The sequence below is a fragment of the Erpetoichthys calabaricus genome, chromosome 9, assembly GCF_900747795.2.
Source record: "Erpetoichthys calabaricus chromosome 9, fErpCal1.3, whole genome shotgun sequence".
Lineage (NCBI taxonomy): Eukaryota > Metazoa > Chordata > Cladistia > Polypteriformes > Polypteridae > Erpetoichthys > Erpetoichthys calabaricus.
This window is the reverse complement of record NC_041402.2, coordinates 14002250-14023637: the sequence shown is the minus strand read 5'-3', so window position 1 is coordinate 14023637 and position 21388 is coordinate 14002250. Positions and strand designations below refer to the sequence as shown.

The window sequence follows — 21388 nt, the reverse complement described above, 5'->3', positions numbered from 1 at the left end:
ACACTAAAGTGTTACTGAATTTGGTGCCAACAGCATTAATCATTTCCCCAACCTGCCTTGTGTCAACGGTGCGGGGAATGTTTTCTTAGCACACTTTGGGCCCATTAATACCAATCAATTATCGTTTGAATGCCATATCCCATTTCAGTATTCACCATGTGCATCTCCTCATGACCACATTGTACCCATCTTCTAAGAGGTACTTTCAGCATAAGGCGGCACCATGTTACATAACAATTATTTCAGTGTTCTTCAGTGGCCTTCCCAGTCACCGGAAGGTAATCCAGCAGAGCACCTTTGGGTTGTGGTAGAACAGGAGATTCACAGCATGAAGGAGCAGCTGACAAATCTGAGAAATTGCATGATGCAGTCCTGTAAACATGGACCAGAATCTCAAAGGAAGGTTTCCGACATCTCATGGAATCCATGGCACAAAGAACAGAGGCTGTCTTAAGAGCAAAAAGGGGGCCCTATCCAGAATGAGGCATAGTGGACCTAGGAATATGTTCAATGAGTGTATGTTCAAGTGAAGGAGGAACCCATGATGGGCTGGCAAACTGTCTTGAGTCCAGTGCTGCTAAGACCGACACTGGTACCCTCAATGCAGAATTAGATTAAGTAAATTCAAACATGTGTGTTACATGGCATGGTGTGGATGTACTGCTTAACATGAATTTGTTCAACCAGCCACTGCTTTGCTCCAGTAACATTTACTGTAATTTATTAAATTCTTGGCTTAATACATGATGTATTATGTCATTAGACCGGAGTTATAATAATAATAATAATAATTCTTCACATTGACAGTGTGCTTTTCTCACTACTCAAAGTGGGGAACCACTTCAACCACAACTAATGTGTAGCATCCACCTGGATGATGCAACAGCAGCCATTTTTGCGGCAGTACACTCACCACACATTAGCTGGTAGGTGATGATGGGGTGAGAGAGAGATAGCTAGATAGAGACAAGGGATGATGAAGGGGCCAGAGTGACTAGGCTGGGGTAGGCAATTTAGCTTGGACATCAGGATACACCCTGCTCTTTACGAAGGATGCCCTTGGATCTTTTATGACCATAGAGAGTCAGGACCTCGGTTTTACGTCTCATCTGAAGCATGCCACCATTTTTTACAGCACAGTGTCCCTGTTACTGCACTGGGGCATTAGGTTCCACATTCATACAACAGGGTAAGCACCCCCTGCTGGCCTCACCAACACCTCTTCCAGCAGAAACCCAAGCTTTTCCCAGATGGTCTCCCAGGCAAGTATTGGCCAGGCCTGAACATGTTATCTTAACAGTAAGTAAAATTCTACTGAGACCCTAAAAAATAACAAACTGAAGGCAATTGAGTCGTTATATTTGTGGCTGCCCTTTTTAATCAGTGCTAAAAACTTAAATAAAAAGATCAACAGTCACCATTCTTTTTTCCCAATGCCAGCATTGCCCCGTCTCCATCGACCCACTAAAATTTAGCCAACAGAAATTAAAAATGAGAATATATATATTTATACGACTTTCAAAGATGATATGCGGCTTTCATTTGAAATATTCAATGTTCAGTGAATTAAATGGAGCATAGATGAGAAGTTAGGGCATCCATTCAGAAAAGGTAATTTTGCTTGGTTCAGAAGTGACTTTGTTGCAAGGATAATGAGTATGAAGTAGGTTTGTTAGCTGGCTTTTGATGCAGTTGCCGCATAAGTTAGATGGGCCATTACCATCGACTGCTCAATGCGGTGCAGTGAGCTTCGAGATATTTAATCCTTTCAGACTGGGGCAGGGCAGGACAGACTTGATATTGCTTGCATGACCGCGCTCCACTGCAGCTGTAGCTCAGGGCAAATTGTTATTACACTTCAAGTAAGTCTTAGGAGAAGATTTGAGAACTGTGCTGTAGAAAGATGCCTTTTGATGGCTATGTTCTGCTGCTATAAATAACTGCAGTATGTTTACAGGAGGTCAGCCCCCTTAAAATGTTCTTATTAATTATGGCATTAGAGGGCCGCATACAAATACGGATGGCTACACTGAAACACAGTTTGGAATTCTTTTCCATGTTTGTTTCCTTTGTTTACAAATTTCCATGGGTATGAAAATGCTAAAATTGATGTAAATCTATTCTAGTTTACGTATACCTCTACTCACATTATGTACTGGTTTAGCTTTCTGATTAATAATTTATGTACCTCTTTACTTCCTTCTGTCTTTCACGTTACCACAAAAATAATGTACAGTACTGTCAAGGAGGTACATTTTCACAGAGGCCCACTGAGTCCAAGTTGTTGAAATCATGGAGAGGGTTTTTGAATAAACACACATAGTTTTCTGAAAAAATGAACTACACCCAATGAAATGCTTTTTCAATGTTTTTTAACTTTGTGTCAGGAGTAATTTGTGACAGACGGGTATCAGCAAGAGTGAAAGGGAAGGTCTACAGGACGGTAGTGAGACCAGCTATGTTATATGGGTTGGAGACGGTGGTACTGACCAGAAAGCAGGTGACGAAGCTGGAGGTGGCAGAGTTAAAGATGCTAAGATTTGCATTGGGTGTGACGAGGATGGACAGGATTAGAAATGAGGACATTAGAGGGACAGCTCAGGTTGGATGGTTGGGAGATAAAGTCAGAGAGGCGAGATTGTGTTGGTCTGGACATGTGCAGAGGAGAGATGAGGGGAATATTGGGAGAAGGATACTAAGGATAGAGCTGCCAGAGAAGAGGAAAACAGGAAGGCCTAAGAGAAGGTTTATGGATGTGGTGAGAGAAGACATGCAGGTGATGGGTGTGACAGAACAAGATACAGAGGACAGGAAGATATGGAAGAAGATGATCTGCTGTGGCGACCCCTAACAGGAGCAGCCGAAAGAAGAAGAAGAAGTAGAAGTGTATATAAGAAACTTTGATCCTCATTCAAACAGGATCTTTAGATAAAGTTGATGTAACTGAAAAAAAAATGGAAATTTGACTTTGTAATAATTTTTGTCTGTGGAAAAAGTAATTGCGCCCTCAAGCTGGCGTTTCCTGAAACTGTCTAGCAGTCTCTGCCATTGACTGGGACAACTTTTTTTGCCCACTTCTCTGCTCAGAATTCTATTAGTTGTGCAGTGTTTGAAGGGTGTCTTGCACACACAGCACATTTCAAATCCCTCAGCAGCATTTTAAGAGAATTTCTTTAAAGAAGTTCCTTGATGGATTTACTGGTGTGTTTCGAGTCAATGTCATGTTGCAAGGTCCACTTTTGGATGAGCTTCAATCTCCTGACAGAAAGGCTCACATTATCACCAAGTACCTTCTGGTACAATGAAGAATTCATAGTGGATTCCATGATTGTAAGCTGCCCAGGCCCTAATGGAGCAAAGCAGCCCCAAACCTGAACATTTCCACCTCAATGCAGTAAAGTGGGTGCTATTTACAGGATAGTTGTTATTAGGCTGTTCTGATCAAATGCTGTCTTTGGTGTTTCTTAACACTAGAATTATCAGAGCCAACGGAAAAAACTCGTAAATCCGGCCCACCTTAAATCCCTTCACACCTCTCTGTCAGCGTCTTTTGTCTTCTAAAACCTGAATAGTACCAATAAGAAAACATTGTCACACTAATGCAATATTATTTGAAAACGAACAGCGTCAGATCAGCTGTAAACGTATGGCATTTCTAAAAGTTAGTCTTACTCTCTCAGTCACGTTCATGCTCTCCCTCGCCCCCCCCCCCCCCTTTTGATCTGACTCTAACAGCGCCAGTATAAATTCATACCCGATCTGATGCTGTTTGTTTTCAAATAATATTGCATTAGTGTGGCAATGTTTTCTGATTGGTACTATTCAGGTCATAAAATGATTTCTTCAAAATGTCACATATATTTGTCTCTTTCTTTTTTTTCCGGTGCTGCGTTGACATTGTGCACCAGAAGGCGTGAGCTTATTCAGTGCGGCAGGAGCATGCAGGTGGCCAGTTGCTTGTGCTACAACAAGCTTGACTTGGCAATGATCAACGCACATGTATTGTATAAGGCATGCTCGGGAGGGGCACTGAGAAAAGAAGAGTGTTCACGGCTCACCTTGCAGAGAAGCGTCATCGTCACTTCTTACAAGAAAAGGCGATGGATAAAGCAAAAGAGGATGCAACATTGACAAGCTTCTATTCCAAGACTGCTGCTTCCCCAGCCCCTTCAGTGTAATAGGAACCACAGCACAGAGAGAAGTGTGTACATTGCAACAGGTACACATGGCGTAAACGTAGAAAGGACGGTCCTTGTGTGTGTGTGAACTGTTAACATTTGAATCTGATGATTGCCTATAGCGTGGAAATGACCTCTCTGTACTATTCTTTCCTCTGCATATCCTGGAGTACAAAAGAAACACCAGAATCTACCAAAATGTGGAGACTGGGCAAGATCAGAAAAAAAAAAAAAAGTATCACGCGGTCACTGATTACAACCGCAAGATAGTATGCGAATGAATATGAATAATATGAATAATGCTGCATCCGTGCCACAATGTTTTCCGAAATGTACTATACAGGTCATAAAATGAATAATTCCAAATATCATATATACCTATGTCTCTGTTTTTTGTCAGTGTGGCTTTGACATCATGGACCATAAGGCGCATACTAATTCAGCATAAGCAGGAACACTCCATAAAATTGAATAAAAAAAATCAAGTGACAATGAGATACGAAGAAGGCAGATTCACCAGCATTTGTGTGTCAGCTTTTATCCATCCAGATCAGAGAATTTCCAGTGCCATTGTCTCAAAACAACACTCACATTTACAGTTATTCCCAGTTTCAGATAAAAAGTAACTGCTTCAGATTTGGGTTGGGGGATTGTATGCATCGTGACGGAGAGAATAAAAGTGACAAAAAAAATGCTAACTTTTACAAGTCCTATAAATTTACAGCGGCTGTTACAGACGCAAATCAAATGTATGTTTTTATTGTATAATATTAATAATAAGAGCAGCTCACTACTCAAAACAGTAAATATACGAGACAGTCAGGATCGAACCGTGGGACTCTTGATTACAAGTCAGCAATTCTTACTGCTGCGCCACGGAAACTGTTGCCTCATCCTTGAATCTTTTGTGAAAGTGTTTATTTGATCTTTGGACTTCACATTATATAGTTTGTCTACATTTTGTCATTAATTACTAAACTATGAAAAACGTTTCTGTTTTAACGATGTGTTTACACAGATTATTGTAGAAACGGAACACACATGAAATGTATGTGTTCCAAATAACGACCTGTTATAGTAAAACTCCAGCACTTCAGTCCCAGATAATCAAGGCTGGAAGTGGGAAAACTTTGTGCCCATTCTGCAGCAGTAAGGGGTTGGCATAGTAGGCTGCTTGCTGCTTGTCTTGATTGGCACATTTATAAGACAAAAGACGCTGACGGAGAGGTATGAAGGGTTAAATCCGGATTTTTTTCACAGGCTTTTGTAATTCTAGTGTTAAGTCCATCAAACACAGCTGTTAATGGATCAGACAGACAGACAGACAGACAGACAGACAGACAGACAGACAGACAGACAGACAGACAGACAGACAGATAGATAGATAGATAGATAGATAGATAGATAGATAGATAGATAGATAGATAGATAGATAGATAGATACTTTATTAATCCAAAGGGGAAATTCACATACTCCAGCAGCAGCATACTGATACAAAACTAATATTAAATTAAAGAGTAATAAAAATGCAGGTATAACAGACAATAACTTTGTATAATGTTAACGTTTACCCCTATGGGTGAAATTGAACAGTCGCATAGTGTGAGGGAGGAACGATCTCCTCAGTCTATCAGTGAGCAGGACGGTGACAGCAGTCTGTCGCTGAAGCTGCTCCTCTGTCTGGAGATGATCCTGTTCAGTGGATGCATTGGATTCTCCATAATTGACAGGAGCTTTTTGAACACCCGTCACTCTGCCACAGATGTCAAACTGTCCAGCTCTGTGCCTACAATACAGCCTGCTTTCCTCACCAGTTTGTCCAGGCGTGAGGCATCCTTCTTTTTAATGCTGCCTTCCCAGCACACCAAGGCGTAGAAGAGGGCACTCGCCACAACCGTCTGATAGAACATCTGCAGTATCTTATTGCAGATGTCGAAGGATGCCAGTCTTCTAAGAAAGTATAGCCGGCTCTGTCCTCTCTTGCACAGAGAATCAGTATTGGCAGTCCAGTCCAATTTATCATCCAGCTGCACTCCCAGGTATTTATAGGTCTGCACCCTCTGCACACGGTCACCTCTGATGATCACAGGGTCCATGAGGGGTCTGGTCCTCCTAAAATCCACCACCAGCTCCTTGGTTTTGCTGGTGTTCAAGTGTAGGTGGTTTGAGTCGCACCATTTAACAAAGTCCTTGATTAGATTCCTGTACTCCTCCTCCTGCCCACTCCTGATGCAGCCCACGATAGCAGTGTCGTCAGCAAACTTTTGCACGTGGCGGGACTCCGAGTTGTATTGGAAGTCTGATGTATATAGGCTGAACAGGCCCGGAGAAATTACAGTCCCCTGTCGCGCTCCTGTGCTGCTGACCACAATGTCAGACATGCAGTTCCCGAGACGCACATACTGAGGTCTGTTTGTAAGATCCATGCCACCAGGTATGAATCTAGTCCCATCTCTGTCAGCTTGTCCCTAAGGAGCAGAGGTTGGATGGTGTTGAAGGCGCTAGAGAAGTCTAGAAACATAATTCTTACAGCACCACTGCCTTTGTCCAAGTGGGAGAGGGATCAGTGTAGCATACAGATGATGGCATCCTCCGCTCCCACCTTCTCCTGGTATGCGAACTGCAGAGGGCTGAGTGCGTGGCGTACCTGTGGCCTCAGGTGGTGAAGCAGCAGCCGATTAGCAGAGACTGTGACACCAAGGCTATCTGATAGGCATTCAAAGATTTTTCTCTAAAATGATGTTAATTTGGTGCATGCCCAAAACATGTGAAATTACTTTTCATATGACTAAATGGGTCTGCTGCCTTCTAACCGTGAAGCTGACAAAATGGATGGTGATGATCAGTGAACTCCAGGTTTCACCTCATACCACTCTACCATTGCCATGCCCACCTTTTGGATCCTGTAAAAGGCTCTGTGCTGTATCAGCTGACCATCTGATATGACCAAGAGAATTTATTACACTCTTCCTAACATCTGTAAAATATGCAATGTCAGTATACATTATTTCTTCAGCAATTAAGTTGGGGTTTCTTCTATGTAACTCCAAATCTTGCTCAGTTTGGGTTTATGGGTAAATGTGCCCTGAAATTACCTAGTGCTACATTCAGGATTGGATTCCACTTCATATACAATGCTGCCAGGACATGCTTTACCTACCTCTCTGTTTTAAATGGATAACCAATTTAGAAAATGGATGAATAAATAACAGTAGCAAATATATGAAAGATCCACCATATGTAACAGTACAGAGAGAAAAGAGACAGACAGAGAAAACTTTCTAGTAAATATCTTCAAATGACATTGTCATGGACGATCATGGAAGATATCCAGCCACTGATATTTACACAGAGGGACAAAATGGAGAATTGACACTAGTGCAAAAGCATGAAGGTGATTAGTTTTGTATATATATATTTTATATATATATATATATATATATATATACAGTACTGTGCAAAAGCTTTAGGCAGGTGTGAAAAATGCTGTAAACAAAGAATACTTTCAGAAATATAAATAATGATTGTTTATTGTTATCAATTTACAAAATGCAAAGTGAGCGAACAAAAGAAAAATCTAAATCAAATCAATATTTGGTGTTACTACCTTCTGCCTTCAAACCAGCATCAATTCTTATAGGTCCAGTTGCACAAAGTCAGGGATTTTGTAGGATTCTAGTCAGGTGTCTGATCAACCAATTCTACCAAACAGGTGCCAATGATCATCAATGTCACACGTAGGCTGAAACCCAGTCATTAACTGAAACAGAAACAGCTGTGTAGGAGGGTTAAAACTGGGTGAGGAACAGCCAAACTCTGCTACCAAGGTGAGGTTGTGGAAGACAGTTTCATGTCATGGCAAGATTGAGCACAGCAACAAGACACAAGGTAGTTCTACTGCATCAGCAAGGTCTCTCCCAGACAAAGATTTCAAAGTAGACTGGGGTTTCAAGATGTGCTGTTCAAGCTCTTTTGAAGAAGCACAAAGAAACGGGCAACGCTGAGGATTGTAGACGCAGTGGTCGGCCAAGGAAACTTCACACATCAAGCTTATTACCCTTCGAAATCGGAAGATGTCCAGCAGTGCCATCAGCTCAGAACTGGCAGAAACCAGTGGGACCCAGGTACACCCATCTACTGTCCGGAGACGTCTGGCCAGAAGTGGTCTTCATGGAAGAGTTGCAACCAAAAAGCCATACCTCCGATGTGGAAACATGCACGAAAACATAGGAACTGGGGTGCAGAAAAATGGCAGCAGGTGCTCTGGACTGATGAGTCAAAATTTAAAATATTTGGTTGTAGCAGAAGGCAGTTTGTTCATTGAAGGGCTGGAGATCAGTACAATAATGAGTGTCTGCAGGCAACAGTGAAGCATGGTGGAGGTTCCTTGAATGTTTGGGGCTGCATTTCTGCAAATGGAGTTGGAGATTTGGTCAGGATTAATGGTGTTCTCAATGCTGAGAAATACAGGCAGTAGTGCTGGGCGGTATACCGGTTCATACCGAAAACCGTTTTTTATTTTTTTTATGATATGGATTTTTCTTATACCGCAACACCGGTTTAAATTGCCTAAACGACGTTCGGAACGTGGCGCAGCGGTAAACTGTTCACGTGGGGACCTTTTTCACTGCTACACCGCTAAACACAGATTTGTTGCACTAGGGCTCTTTTTCACTGCTACTCCACCAAATAGTGGGCGGTAGCATAGGTATGCCGCGCGGTGAAAATGGACAGAGAGCATTCCGAAACTGAACTAAAAGTAAAGTAGAACATGATGAACATAAGAACTTTTGCCGAAAAAAAGGAGTCACGTCCGTCGCCTGGAGATACTTTAGTTTTAAAAGGTCAGATGTGTAAATACTGTTTCTATACTACTGGATAATACTGCAAGCCATGTTGTACTTGTTTCTGTACTTGCTAGTGTATGTTTTGCTTGTATTCATCCTGCGATGTATAACGAAGATATTTTTAAAGTTCTGAACACTCCGTCGGCTAAGTTAATTACTAGTTTTAATTTCACAAAGACGTTTATCGTGTGATGATTGGTAATGTGGAGAAAGAAAAAGCGTAAGGATTAACGACTGGGTCGGGGAACACTTAACACAAAGTATTTGATGTGCTGCATTAACTTGTGACGGGGTTTGAGAAAATCTAGTACAGTGATCCCTCGCTATATCGCGCTTCGCCTTTCGCGGCTTCACTCCATCGCGGATTTTATATGTAAGCATATTTAAATATATATCGCGGATTTTTCGCTGCTTCGCGGGTTTCTGCGGACAATAGGTCTTTTAATTTCTGGTAAATGCTTCCTCAGTTGGTTTGGCCAGTTGATTTCATACAAACGACACTATTGGCAGATGGCTGAGAAGCTATCCAGCTTACTTTCTCTCTCCCTCTCTCTCTCTCTCTCTCTCTTGCGCTGACGTAGGGGGGTGTGAGCAGGGGGGCTGTGTGCAGCTGCTTCCTGAAGGGCACGTATTGATTTTTTTTATCTGTCTCTCGCTATCTCTCTCTCTCTGTCTTCCTGCTCCTGACAGAGGGGGTGTGAGCTGCCGCCTTCAACAGCTTTGTACCGGCGGTGCTTCGCATACTTAAAAGCCAAAAAGCCGTATTGATTTTTTTTTTGACTGCTTGCTTTGCACTCCTTTGAAAAGGAAGATATGTTTGCATTCTTTTAATTGTGAGACAGAACTGTCATCTCTGTCTTGTCATGGAGCACAGTTTAAACTTTTGAAAAAGAGACAAATGTTTGTTTGCAGTGTTTGAATAACGTTCCTGTCTCTCTACAACCTCCTGTGTTTCTGCGCAAATCTGTGACCCAAGCATGACATTCTAAAAATAACCATATAAACATATGGTTTCTACTTCGCGGATTTTCCTATTTCGCGGGTGGCTCTGGAACGCAACCCCCGCGATGGAGGAGGGATTACTGTAAATTAAACATTGATTTTAGGATGAAGTTTAGTTTACAACATTCTACTTTAATTATAAAATAAACTATGAGAATAAAGTGGAAATGTCGACTTTAATCTTGACATTGTCAACATGTCGAATTTATTCTCGACATATAGTTTTTTTCTTCCGTGTCCATATTTTTTTTTCTTCACAGTGGCTCTAATGCGCTTCCATAGGGCTATACCACAAACAGCATCATAAATGCAAGTTGCAGTTTTTATTATTTATGTATATAGCTTAGCTTGAAGCAAGGTCCATATTAATGCAGTTTGCCTAAATGACAGTACAGTTGGAAAGATGTCATCACCAAGTTGCACTTGTTTTATTTGTACCTGGGCTTGAAGCCTTGAAGTAATGGTGCAACTATCAGTAATACTACTATTATTTATTTTATTGTTATTACTTATTAGTTTAAATATTATGCAGTTTAATGATGGTAAACTTGTTTAAAAAGTCACTTTAACGTGTCAGTGGACAGAGATTGTTAACATTAACAGAAAGTGTAGTTGGTTTACAAAAAATATTTACTATTTATTCCTTTTCTAAGACGTGTTCAGTGCAATCCAACTTTTGACAAACACCTCTGGATATTTACTAAGTCTAAATGCCTCTTTGGATGGTTGAAAATATGTTGTCAAAATCATAGTTTAAGCTTTTGCAAAATTTGATCAATAAAAAGGTTCTATATTTTGACTGTATCTGTCATGCAATGTGATTCCTTCTCTTTAGTGCCACCCCCTTGAAAACTATCACTTTATGGGGCCATGCAAACCTGGATTAATACTTGTGTGCACATTAAAATGTCTTTTTGTACGATGTACAATTCTCATAACAGTCTAATAGGTTATTCTTAGCCAGTCTACTGCAGTAATTGCAGTGGAAAATGTGGTTAACATCCACTCATGCATGGGGAAAAAAATACCGTCTAATACCGTGAAACCGGCAGAATTTAGAAAAATACCGTGATATAGAATTTTGGTCATACCGCCCACCTCTAACAGGCAGATACTTATCTATCATCCAATACCATCAGGGAGGCGTATGATTGGCCCCAAATTTATTCTGCAGCAGGACCACGACCCCAAACATACAGCCAAAGTCATTAAGAACTATCTTCAGCGAAAAGAAGAACAAGAAGTCCTGGAAGTGATGGTATGGCCCTCACAGAGCCCTGATCTCAACATCATCGAGTGTGTCTGGGATTACATGAAGAGACAGAAGGATGTGAGGAAGCCTACATCCACAGAAGATTTGTGATTAGTTCTCCAAGATGTTTGGAACAACCTACCAGCCGAGTTCCTTCAAAAACTGTGTGCAAGTGTACCTAGAAGAATTGATGCTGTTTTGAAGGCAAAGGGTGGTCACACCAAATATTGATTTGATTTAGATTTCTCTTTTGTTCATTCACTACATTTGGTTGATTGATGAAAATAAATGATTAACACTTCCATTTTTGAAAGCATTCTTTGTTTACAGCATTTTTTCACACCTGCCTAAAACTTTTGCACAGTACTGTATATTATGTTTTGTATATATAAAGTAAAATGTACTCTATATGTGCGTGTCAAAAAGTACTTTGAAACTTGTTAGAAAGTAAACAGAATTTCACACCTATGGTTTGTGTTTTGCATATGGAAAGGAGCAAAAGAAAAGTGTCTATGCTTACCCCTCCGGCCGTTCTTTGTAACAAGAAATCAAAAGGTCAAATTATTAAGTGTGTTAATAATTTGCATTCTTGTCACCAGTCTGTGGTAAACTGAAGGATTTAGGGGGAAAACTAAATGTTGCAAAGCACACACCTACATGCAAAGCACACTAAGGGGGTCTCACAGATCTTTAAAATGATTCCTCACTTAGGCGCACAGTCATAAAAAGCAGATGAATTTCTAGCACCTGTATGTGCAATGAAAAGATGAGGGCTGAAGAAAGAACAAATGAAGCGAGAACCTCTGCTTCACCCTTCAGGGAGCTTCTCACCAATACTGCAATCCAACTTTTTTTTTTTTAACAAGGAAACGAACGGGGCAACAGCTGATAAAACCTGTGAAATGTTTTCTTTCTGATATAACAGAGAGCCTCCATTTCCATAATATGTAGCCCTAACGTCTCCAGGACTTGTGCCAGGTTCAAGTTTATGTTCACCTCTTTGCTGTTAAGAGCCAGGCCAGTTTGTGCTGCAGTAGTTTTCTAAATATCGACTTCTGTGTTTCACCAACTCCTCTGTAATGACCAATGCTTTTAGATTTAGCAATCTGGGCTATGCTGTAAGCCAACTTTCTATGGCAAACGCTCAAAGGAGCTTGTGATTATAAATGCAATCTCTAAAATGTCTCTTTTTAAGCTTTTTTTTAGAAATTACAACACACTGCAGAAATTCCAAGAAACTGGAATCTATTCAATGACGCACCTTACTGCATAAATAGATATGGTGATGGCATACACTGTGTAGCTATAGACGTTTTAACTGTGCATCTGTCAAAGAAAAATTTACTTTAGTGATTACAAAGTCTATAGAGGAAGTGTTATCAAGAAGAAGGTTAGAATAAAGTCAATGTGAGGTTAGATGTGTTCATTAACATGGTGCACCTTTATGAGGGAGCCACAATAGCTTACAATGTTGATTACTGGGAATGGACTGTGGGGGGAGTAACACCAGTTCAGAAGATGCATGACGTCCAAATAAAAGAGTCAGGAAGGCTAGCTACACTACAGAACTGATACTGGACTTACTGGAGACAGTGGGAATAAAAGCACAACATGGCAAACAGTACAGGCCACTGGGGCTTGAGCCTTTAGGCACTGGTTCTTCTAAAACCGGCATGCCATGTGGTACCAATGAGGTTCTAATTGCCTAAACCCAAACAATGGTATAATGCCTCCTCCCAATGTGCCCATTTTCTTCCTGGTCAGTTATAACAGACACACTGCCATTAAGATGGTGTTCCTTTATAGACACATCATATGGACCTTTTAATGCACTGCAAAAATGCAGACAATAAAGTACATTACGTTCTAAGTTGCTGTAAGGCATTTTATTGATTTTCAAGGATAAACTCAATCGTAACAACACAGAACATATTAGGAATACAGTCAGAGTGTAAAAAATGTAACACAATACAAAAGTGAATTTACAGTATATCTATCTATCTATCTATCTATCTATCTATCTATCTATCTATCTATCTATCTATCTATCTATCTATCTATCTATCTATCTATCTATCTATCTATCTATCTAATATAGCATTTTCCACATCCATCTATGAAATGAAAATAAATTTATCTAAATGCATATTGTATAGCGCCTTTCAAATGAGTCCTTTCAGTTTTTCTTTCATAAATAGGATTATCTATCTGGCTAGCAGCCATACCTTCTGCCCCTCACAAAAGATAATCTATCTGCCTTAAGGTAAGCATGTTGTGGGCCCAGCCCATACTTGGATGGGAGACATTCTTGAAAAAGCTTGGGCTGCTACTTGAAGAGGAGTTAGTGAGGCCAGCAGGAGATACCTATCTTGTGATCTGTGTATGGAACCCAATTTCCCAGTGCAGTGACAGGATGCTTATCTTTAAAGAATGGTGCTGTTTCTTTATATGACATTTAAAACCAAGGTCCCAATGTCCTTCGGTCATAAAACATCCCTTTGAAAACAGTAGGGTGCATTCTGATGTCCGGGAAAAAATGCCCATCACTGGCTTGTCCATTCTGGCCCCCTCATCATCTTCTTGTCCCTTAAAGGCTAATGATGTCTCTCACCCCATCACCACCTAATAGCTGACGTGTGGTGCAAAAATGGCTGCTATCACATCATCCAGGTGGATGCTGCATATTGGGGGTGGCTGAAGTGGCTCCCGACTGTCTACCTACAGTGTTTTGAGTGTCTAGAAAAGCATTATATAAATGTTTTTACCAATATGTATCTATGTCTATTTCCTGTCCACCTAACTAAAAGGTATTTTAATGACATGCCTAGTAACTGGCTAGTGACCAAAGTAAAACAACAAGGGATTCATTGAGCAGCGTCTACAAGTGTGCAGAATAAATCTAAGCATAGAAAATAACTCTGCTCATTATCTATTATGTGACTAATTTTTTCAGAATTAGTTGAGGACAAAAGTGGGGTTCTGAAGACACTAGTTCACCAGGATCAATTCTTTTGTTAACTTACTGTACATAAATTACTTACATAAAAAAAGCCAAGACAGAAATTAAATTTGCTGATGGTGCTAAATTAGACAGATTAGCACATGAACCCTCAAGTTAGTCAATTAAGGAACAGCAGAAAAATTAAATATGGCAGATATGTAGGAAATGAAGTCTAATAGAAATATATACAGCATATAAAGTCCTAAAATATAAAACATCTACAATGGAAAGGAGGGCCTTTGAGAAAGTTTTAAGAATCTCAGTAGAATCAGCACATCTTGAATAATTTTTAACACTAGAATTACCAGAGCCTACGAAAAAACTTGTATATATCCGGCCCACCTTAAATCGCTTCTTAAATCCATTCACACCTCTCCGCCAGCATCCTTTGTCCTCTAAATGTGCTGATAAAAGACAAGCTGCCAGCAGCCGGCTATTCCATCCCCCCACCCACCGACTTAGAACGTGAGCGAAGTTTTCCCAGCTCACGCCTTGATTGATTATGTGGGAGTGAAGTGGAGTTTTACAGTGGAAATAAGAGATCATTATTCTAAAGTAATCTATGTAAACACATTGTTAAAACAGAAACTTTTTCATATTTTAGTAATAAATGTTACAAAATGTAGTAGGCATAAACTATAGAATATATAAAGCCCGAGTTCCAAAGATCAAATAAACACTTTCACAAAAGCTTCAAGAATGATTCAACAGCTTCTGTGGCGTAGCGCGCTAAGATTTGCCTCTTAGCGCAGAGCAGCTTTTCCTTGCCTCACAGACCTGAGTTCGATTCCCCGCTGGGGATGAAGTGTTGCTTTTTTTTTTCTTTTCTTTTAAACCTCAAACGGACATAAAATTTATACATTGGTATGCACTGTCAGTTACTGAGATCGTTATATTTTCATGTGGGATGCTCCTTTTCAAATATTTTTTTAACAATTGAGACTGCAATTAACAGGAACAACTGTCCTTATAACTTATTTTTAAGATCCATAACACACAGACAGACAGAGCACTGCGTAATAGAGAGACAGACAGGCAGAGAAGTCACTAGATATAGAAATAAACAGGGAAGCCACGTGTACTGAAAGAAAAAAAGAACAACATGTGCGTTGTCCCTGCTGCACTGAATAAGCGCAGGCGCTCTAACATCACCCCTTCCCCGATCTTAGTCAGATGGGATAACAGCTGCTAGACACTTTTTATTGAAAATTCTACAGCATGTATCATAACATGGATTAGAAAATGAACTACAGTACCTGTGCCTCTACATTGGTTTCCATTTAAGTTTAGAGCTGGCTTCAAAATTACCATTTTGAGATATAAAGTCATGAATGATTGCAGGACTGTTTGTAGAAGCCCGATGGAAGGTCTGTCTGGTCTAATTCTGCTCGACTTTGCCTTTTCCAATTTCTGTGATCAGCAATATTTTTTCAGGCATCTGTACAAATTGACGTTTGTAGTATTGAGTAGTGGTTGAGTCTCTGGACTTCAAACCTGGAGGCTGTGAGTTCAAATTCCATTACTGGCACTGTGTGACCATGAGCAAGTTATTTCAGTTAATAATAATAATAATTCATTACATTTATATAGCGCTTTTCTCAGTACTCAAAGCGCTATCCACACAAGGAGGAACTGGGAAGTGAACCCACAATCTTACACAGTCTCCTTACTGCAAAGCAGCAGCACTACCACTGCGCCACCTGTGAGGACCTTACTCGGTTACTGTGCTCCAATTGGAAAAACAAAAGAAACGGAACCAGTTGCAAGCTACCTTAGATAAAGGTGTCAGCCAAATAAATGTAAAATACCTAATCTGTTTTATGTATTCTTTGCATATGTCTGCATGTGCAGTACCTTCTATTTATCACATTAAATATCTGTATTCAAGACAAATACCAATACTCACCTTCAATGGGCAAAGTTTAAAGGACAAATCAGGAAAAAAAAAAAAAAAAAAGGCTGTGCACATGCTAGTAAACAGTGCCCACTTTGTTACTGTGCTGGTGCCACATGTTCACCTGGGCATGCAAACTGAAATGTTTAAGTACACCTGTACCTTAATGGAGGTTTTACAGAGTTTTTGCGTATATTGTGACATGCTGGCTCAATGTGTCATAGTGACATGGCTTGTCCCAGGTGCTGCACACAACACACCTGCCATGACCCTCTGACCACATTTGTCTAAAAGGCATTATCTATCATATTTGTCACAGAAGCAATAGTTCCACATGTGTGCATTAACATGCCTCGGCACTGTCATAGAAGCCATCTCTTCTGAGCAGCACAAAACATTTGCCTTATTTTCCACTGTACTGGCATATACAATTATATCTGCATGTATCCTTGGAATGCTTTTTTGTGCTTTAATAGTTTAGGATTTTCAAAACATTCTCTGTGTGATAAAGGCAGGAAGGTAAATTGCAATTACAAAATATATATCAACAAACTTTGTTGAACACACCACATTTATTACATAATCACTGTTAGCAATGGAAAACTTTGCTGTGTAGTATCTTCTTTCTTCTTCCTTCTGGTGTTAAGAGCCCCCAAACTTCCATACACTAACAATACGGCCTGACGGCTGACTTGGGTCCTCAGACACCTAAACTGGGGCTGATTTGTAATAACCAATTAACTAAACCAGAATAGGATGTGGGAGAACACTGGCAGGCCCATGCAGACCCCACACACACACCATTAAGGTACAGGATTTAAACCCAGGATGCTGTGCTGCCCATCTGGTACATACAGGCAATCATCGGGTTACGTACAAGATAGGGACTGTAGGTTTGTACTTAAGTTGAATTTGTATGTAAGTCGGAACAGGTACATTATTTTAATAAATGCTATTGTTGACCGACTATAACGAAGTGCTCTGCCAATGAATGATGGAGTTTCACCTCTCTCTGACCTTTTTATTATTTCTACTTTATTTTCAATGGTGATGGTTTTTCTCTTCTTTACTGTATCACCAGCACTTGCATCAGATTTGTGTTTCGGAGACATTCTTGAAGGGTGAAGACAAAAGGTTAAGATGAGCTCTTCTGCACAGCACTGTACACGCTATCACAGCAGGCAGGAACCTGTCGTCAACACGTCTGATGTATTGACAAGACACAACTTCCTGCTATGTGCGTAACAGTACAAGCAGGCTTGCTGTTCAGAATGAATGGGAGTAGCGAGAGGCGGTTCATCACCAGCCCACCACACAGTCACCTCCACTACAGCATGCAGCGTGCGTCCACCCACTGAGAACGAACACGGTGCGGCCAAAGGCATGTAGTGAATTGCCCACCATCGCCTCCATTCAACAGGCAGCCACCCGAAGCACACTACAATGCTATCTCCCGCCGCCCCGTTCACCCTCAATGGCCTCCGTTCAGCCACAACCAGGTCACCGCTTGCAGCATTACCAGCCGCCCACCAAAAAACGATTCGGGGGGAGCCGTGTGTAGTGGGCGGACAGTGAAACGCCCTACACCGCTCCATCCAGCTTGTGTCCAGTCAGGAGCAGTAGCTGCTGCGGCGGCATAGTGGGTGGACAGCAACCCGCCCCATTAGGCCTCCGTCCTGCGCACAAGTGATAGCTGTTGCCCCAGTGACTATGGACCATGGGTCACCGCTCGCTTGCCGCCGGGAGCCACCCGAAGGACACTACACTGCGCGAGCAGCGAAATCGCACCCCTCCAGCCACTACTTGCTGCGTCCTCTGGCCAAAGATGACGGAGCGGCAGTTAATGAGGCACATGCATCACAGCTGTGGCCTCGTTCGTAAGTCGTAGGTCGAGTGTCCGTAACCTGGGGACTACCTGTATACGAATGCAGCTGTGGTCCAAGTGTAATGAGGTTCAAATGCTTTTCTTACCTGCATATTCTCCCATGTTTATCTCCTCTTCAAAAACATCACTGAAACCCCTGCCTGAATTGAGAAGATCCAGACGCCCATCAATGAACTAAAAAACAAACAAAAAAAAAAAAAAGTAAGATAACCGTAAATTAATGTGTTATACAGGATAACAAAAGTAACAGAGGTTAAGGATTACTGTCAGAACCATGTAATAAATTTGCAAGTTATAGTAACAGACCCACCTCCATGCTCAGTTTTTTCATGAAATGTTTCAATAATTAATTTTAGCACAATAAACAGGAATGCTTTACAAAGTAATTAAATTGTAGGCTTGAGACCTTTTCTTTTGCTAATTGTAACCAAAAATAGAATAAGAAGCAAGACAATGTAATTAAAAATTAGTCACATTGTAAAAGGTAATCTTAGTAATCAGTACATTATCAAATTAAGGGAAAGAAAAAAGGAGGTACAGGAGAAGAGCGCTGTGTGACCATAAAGTGGTTCAGAACGATATCCTTTTAAGGATAAAAGTTGTTGAAAACAGAAAAAGAGATTTGGCAACACATTTTGAACCGAATTTGATTATAAAACACCAGAGGACTGTTGAATGACACATTCCTCCTTTTGAAGACAGAAGGGAAGGATGCAATCTTAGTATCAGTGCTACAGAACTGTAAGAATTCTAGGGCCAAACAGAGGCTATGGCACCGTCTGAAAGTCTTAGGCTACTTGGATTTCTTCAGCAGAAAAGAAACGATTTCCCGACAAAATATCAGTCTCTGAAGTTTGCCTACAAGATGATGCCGCCACCACCACATGTTGTGATGGTGTTATCTGGTTGATGTACTGTGTTTGGTTTTTAGCCACTCTTCCACTAAAGCCCTTTTTGTTCAATGCATTGAATGTCCTCTCCAATGTCCATCACTTACAGCTGACACTTGGTCAGAAGAGTAATTAGAATCACAGTAGTCTCTCTAGTAAGTACCATCCTTGGTTGATGACTAAGTTCAGACATAGTCTACACTAACAGATACATTTGAAAACACATTTTTTTTGGACTTCCTTCTGCAATGAATCAGCATTTTCGTCCATCCAAAAAATGTCCTGTTTTACTGTCCAAAGTAAGTAAATCTGAGAATGTTGGGTCTCGTGTTGCAGTGTGGGTGGAGAATATGGGGCTTTCAGAAAATGCTGACATATGATTGTTGTGGCACTGACTTCCATTTGTTCTGATAATTGCCTTTGTGATGTCATTTTTGCTGCCAGGATTGGCCTTTCCTAACTTCTCTGCACAAGTTGACGGGCACGGTGTCTTCAAACACTCGAGTATTTTGCAGTATTTATTTTAGAAGGACTCTCAGTTCTATATTTTCTAGGCTCTGGCAACCTTATACTTGCTTATAACCTTTTCAGGCAGTTGTACCTCATTGTCTGCCTAGACAAAGAAGTTTGTTTTGTTTCTTCCTCATTCCTTTGGCATTTTGATTTATTTTGGGTTTGTCTGTTAACAAACGCCGCACTTAGTTGATAAACCATGCATGCCCAATTGGCAAGATTTATGTTTTCGCCATTTCGTTTGGATCATTTCAGAAATGGATGGGTACTGAGACATTTCTTAGTATTTATTTTAGCAGGACTCTGGTCTATATTCCAAGGCTTTGACAACTTCATACTGACTTGTAACTTTTAAGGCAGTTGTATTTTATTGTCTGTCCAAATAAAGACATCTGTTTTGTTTTTTTCCCCTCATTCTTTCTGCATTTTGATTTACTTCAGTTTTGCTCCATAAACAAATACAGTAATCCCTCCTCGATCGCGGGGGTTGCGTTCCAGACCCCCCGCGAAAGGTGAAAATCCGCGAAGTAGAAACCATATGTTTATATGGTTATTTTTATATTGTCATGCTTGGGTCACAGATTTGCACAGAAACACAGGAGGTTGTAGAGAGACAGGAACGTTATTCAAACACTGCAAACAAACATTTGTCTCTTTTTCAAAAGTTTAAACTGTGCTCCATGACAAGACAGAGATGACAGTTCCGTCTCACAATTAAAAGAATGCAAACATATCTTCCTCTTCAAAGGAGTGCACGTCAGAGAGAGAGAGAGAGAGAGAGAACAAAGCAAGCAGTCAAAAATCAATAGGGCTGTTTGGCTTTTAAGTATGCGAAGCACCGCAGCACAAAGCTGTTGAAGGCGGCAGCTCACACCCCCTCCGTCAGGAGCAGACAAAGAGAGAGAGATAAAAACAAACAATCAAAAATCAATACGTGCCCTTCGAGCTTTTATGAAGCACCGTGCAGCATGTCGCTTCACGAAGCAGCTGCACAGAAGGGAGCAACGTGAAAGCATTTTTAGACGAGTGTCCGTATCGTCTAGGTGTGCGAACAGCCCCCCTGCTCACACCCCCTCTGAGAATGTCAGAGCGAGAAAGCAAACAATCAAAAATCAATAGGTGCTGTTTGATCTTTTAAGTATGCAAAGCACAGTGCAGGAAACATATCGCTTGACAAATCAGCCATATGCAAGCCCAGCAAGAAAGAGAGCAATGTGAAGGTAATCTTTCAGCGTTTATTGAGGCGCGGCCATATCCTCTAGGGGTGCGAACAGCCTCCGTGCTTACAATATATTTGAGGAGTTTTATTTAATACGTAATACGCGCTCTGGTTGGGTAGCTTCTCAGTCATCTGCCAATAGCGTCCCTTGTATGAAATCAACTGGGCAAACCAACTGAGGAAGCATGTACCAGAAATTAAAAGACCCATTGTCCGCAGAAATCCGCGAACCAGCAAAAAATCCGCAATATATATTTAAATATGCTTACATATAAAATCCGCGATAGAGTGAAGCCGCGAAAGGCGAAGCGCGATATAGCGAGGGATTACTGTAGTACAGTTGGCCGATAAACTGTGCATTCCAAACAGGCAAGATTTATACATTTTTGGTTATTTTCTGTGGATGACAAACTTATACAAAATAATCTAAAAACATCAGAGTGGACAGGATAAAAACAAAAGGTGACATTTTTAGAAATATCCATGTTAGTGTGGACTAAACCTTAGAAGGGCAGTGTGGCTGCAGTTTAACATTTTTTCTAGCTTCATATGATGGACTACACTGAGCTCTAAGGCTGGCACAGTGCCTATGAGATGGTCTTGTACCATTCCCAGATCTATGCTTTTCTATAATTATATCCCTGACTTGTTTTGAATGCTCTCTTATCTTCATTTTGGTTTGCTTTGTGGAAAACTTCAACCAGAG

General features: G+C 40.8%; 1 protein-coding gene across 6 annotated transcripts in view; it reads right to left on the bottom strand.

Moving 5' to 3' along the window:
- dennd1a (DENN/MADD domain containing 1A) overlaps positions 1-21388 on the bottom strand; it is a 1314459-nt gene that overhangs the window by 257874 nt on the left and 1035197 nt on the right. For all 6 annotated transcript variants that reach the window (XM_051931936.1, XM_051931935.1, XM_028809158.2 and 3 more), the window contains exon 15: positions 18147-18234. In XM_051931936.1, the coding sequence (XP_051787896.1) occupies positions 18147-18234 (88 nt within the window). The remainder of the gene's footprint in view (positions 1-18146; positions 18235-21388) is intronic.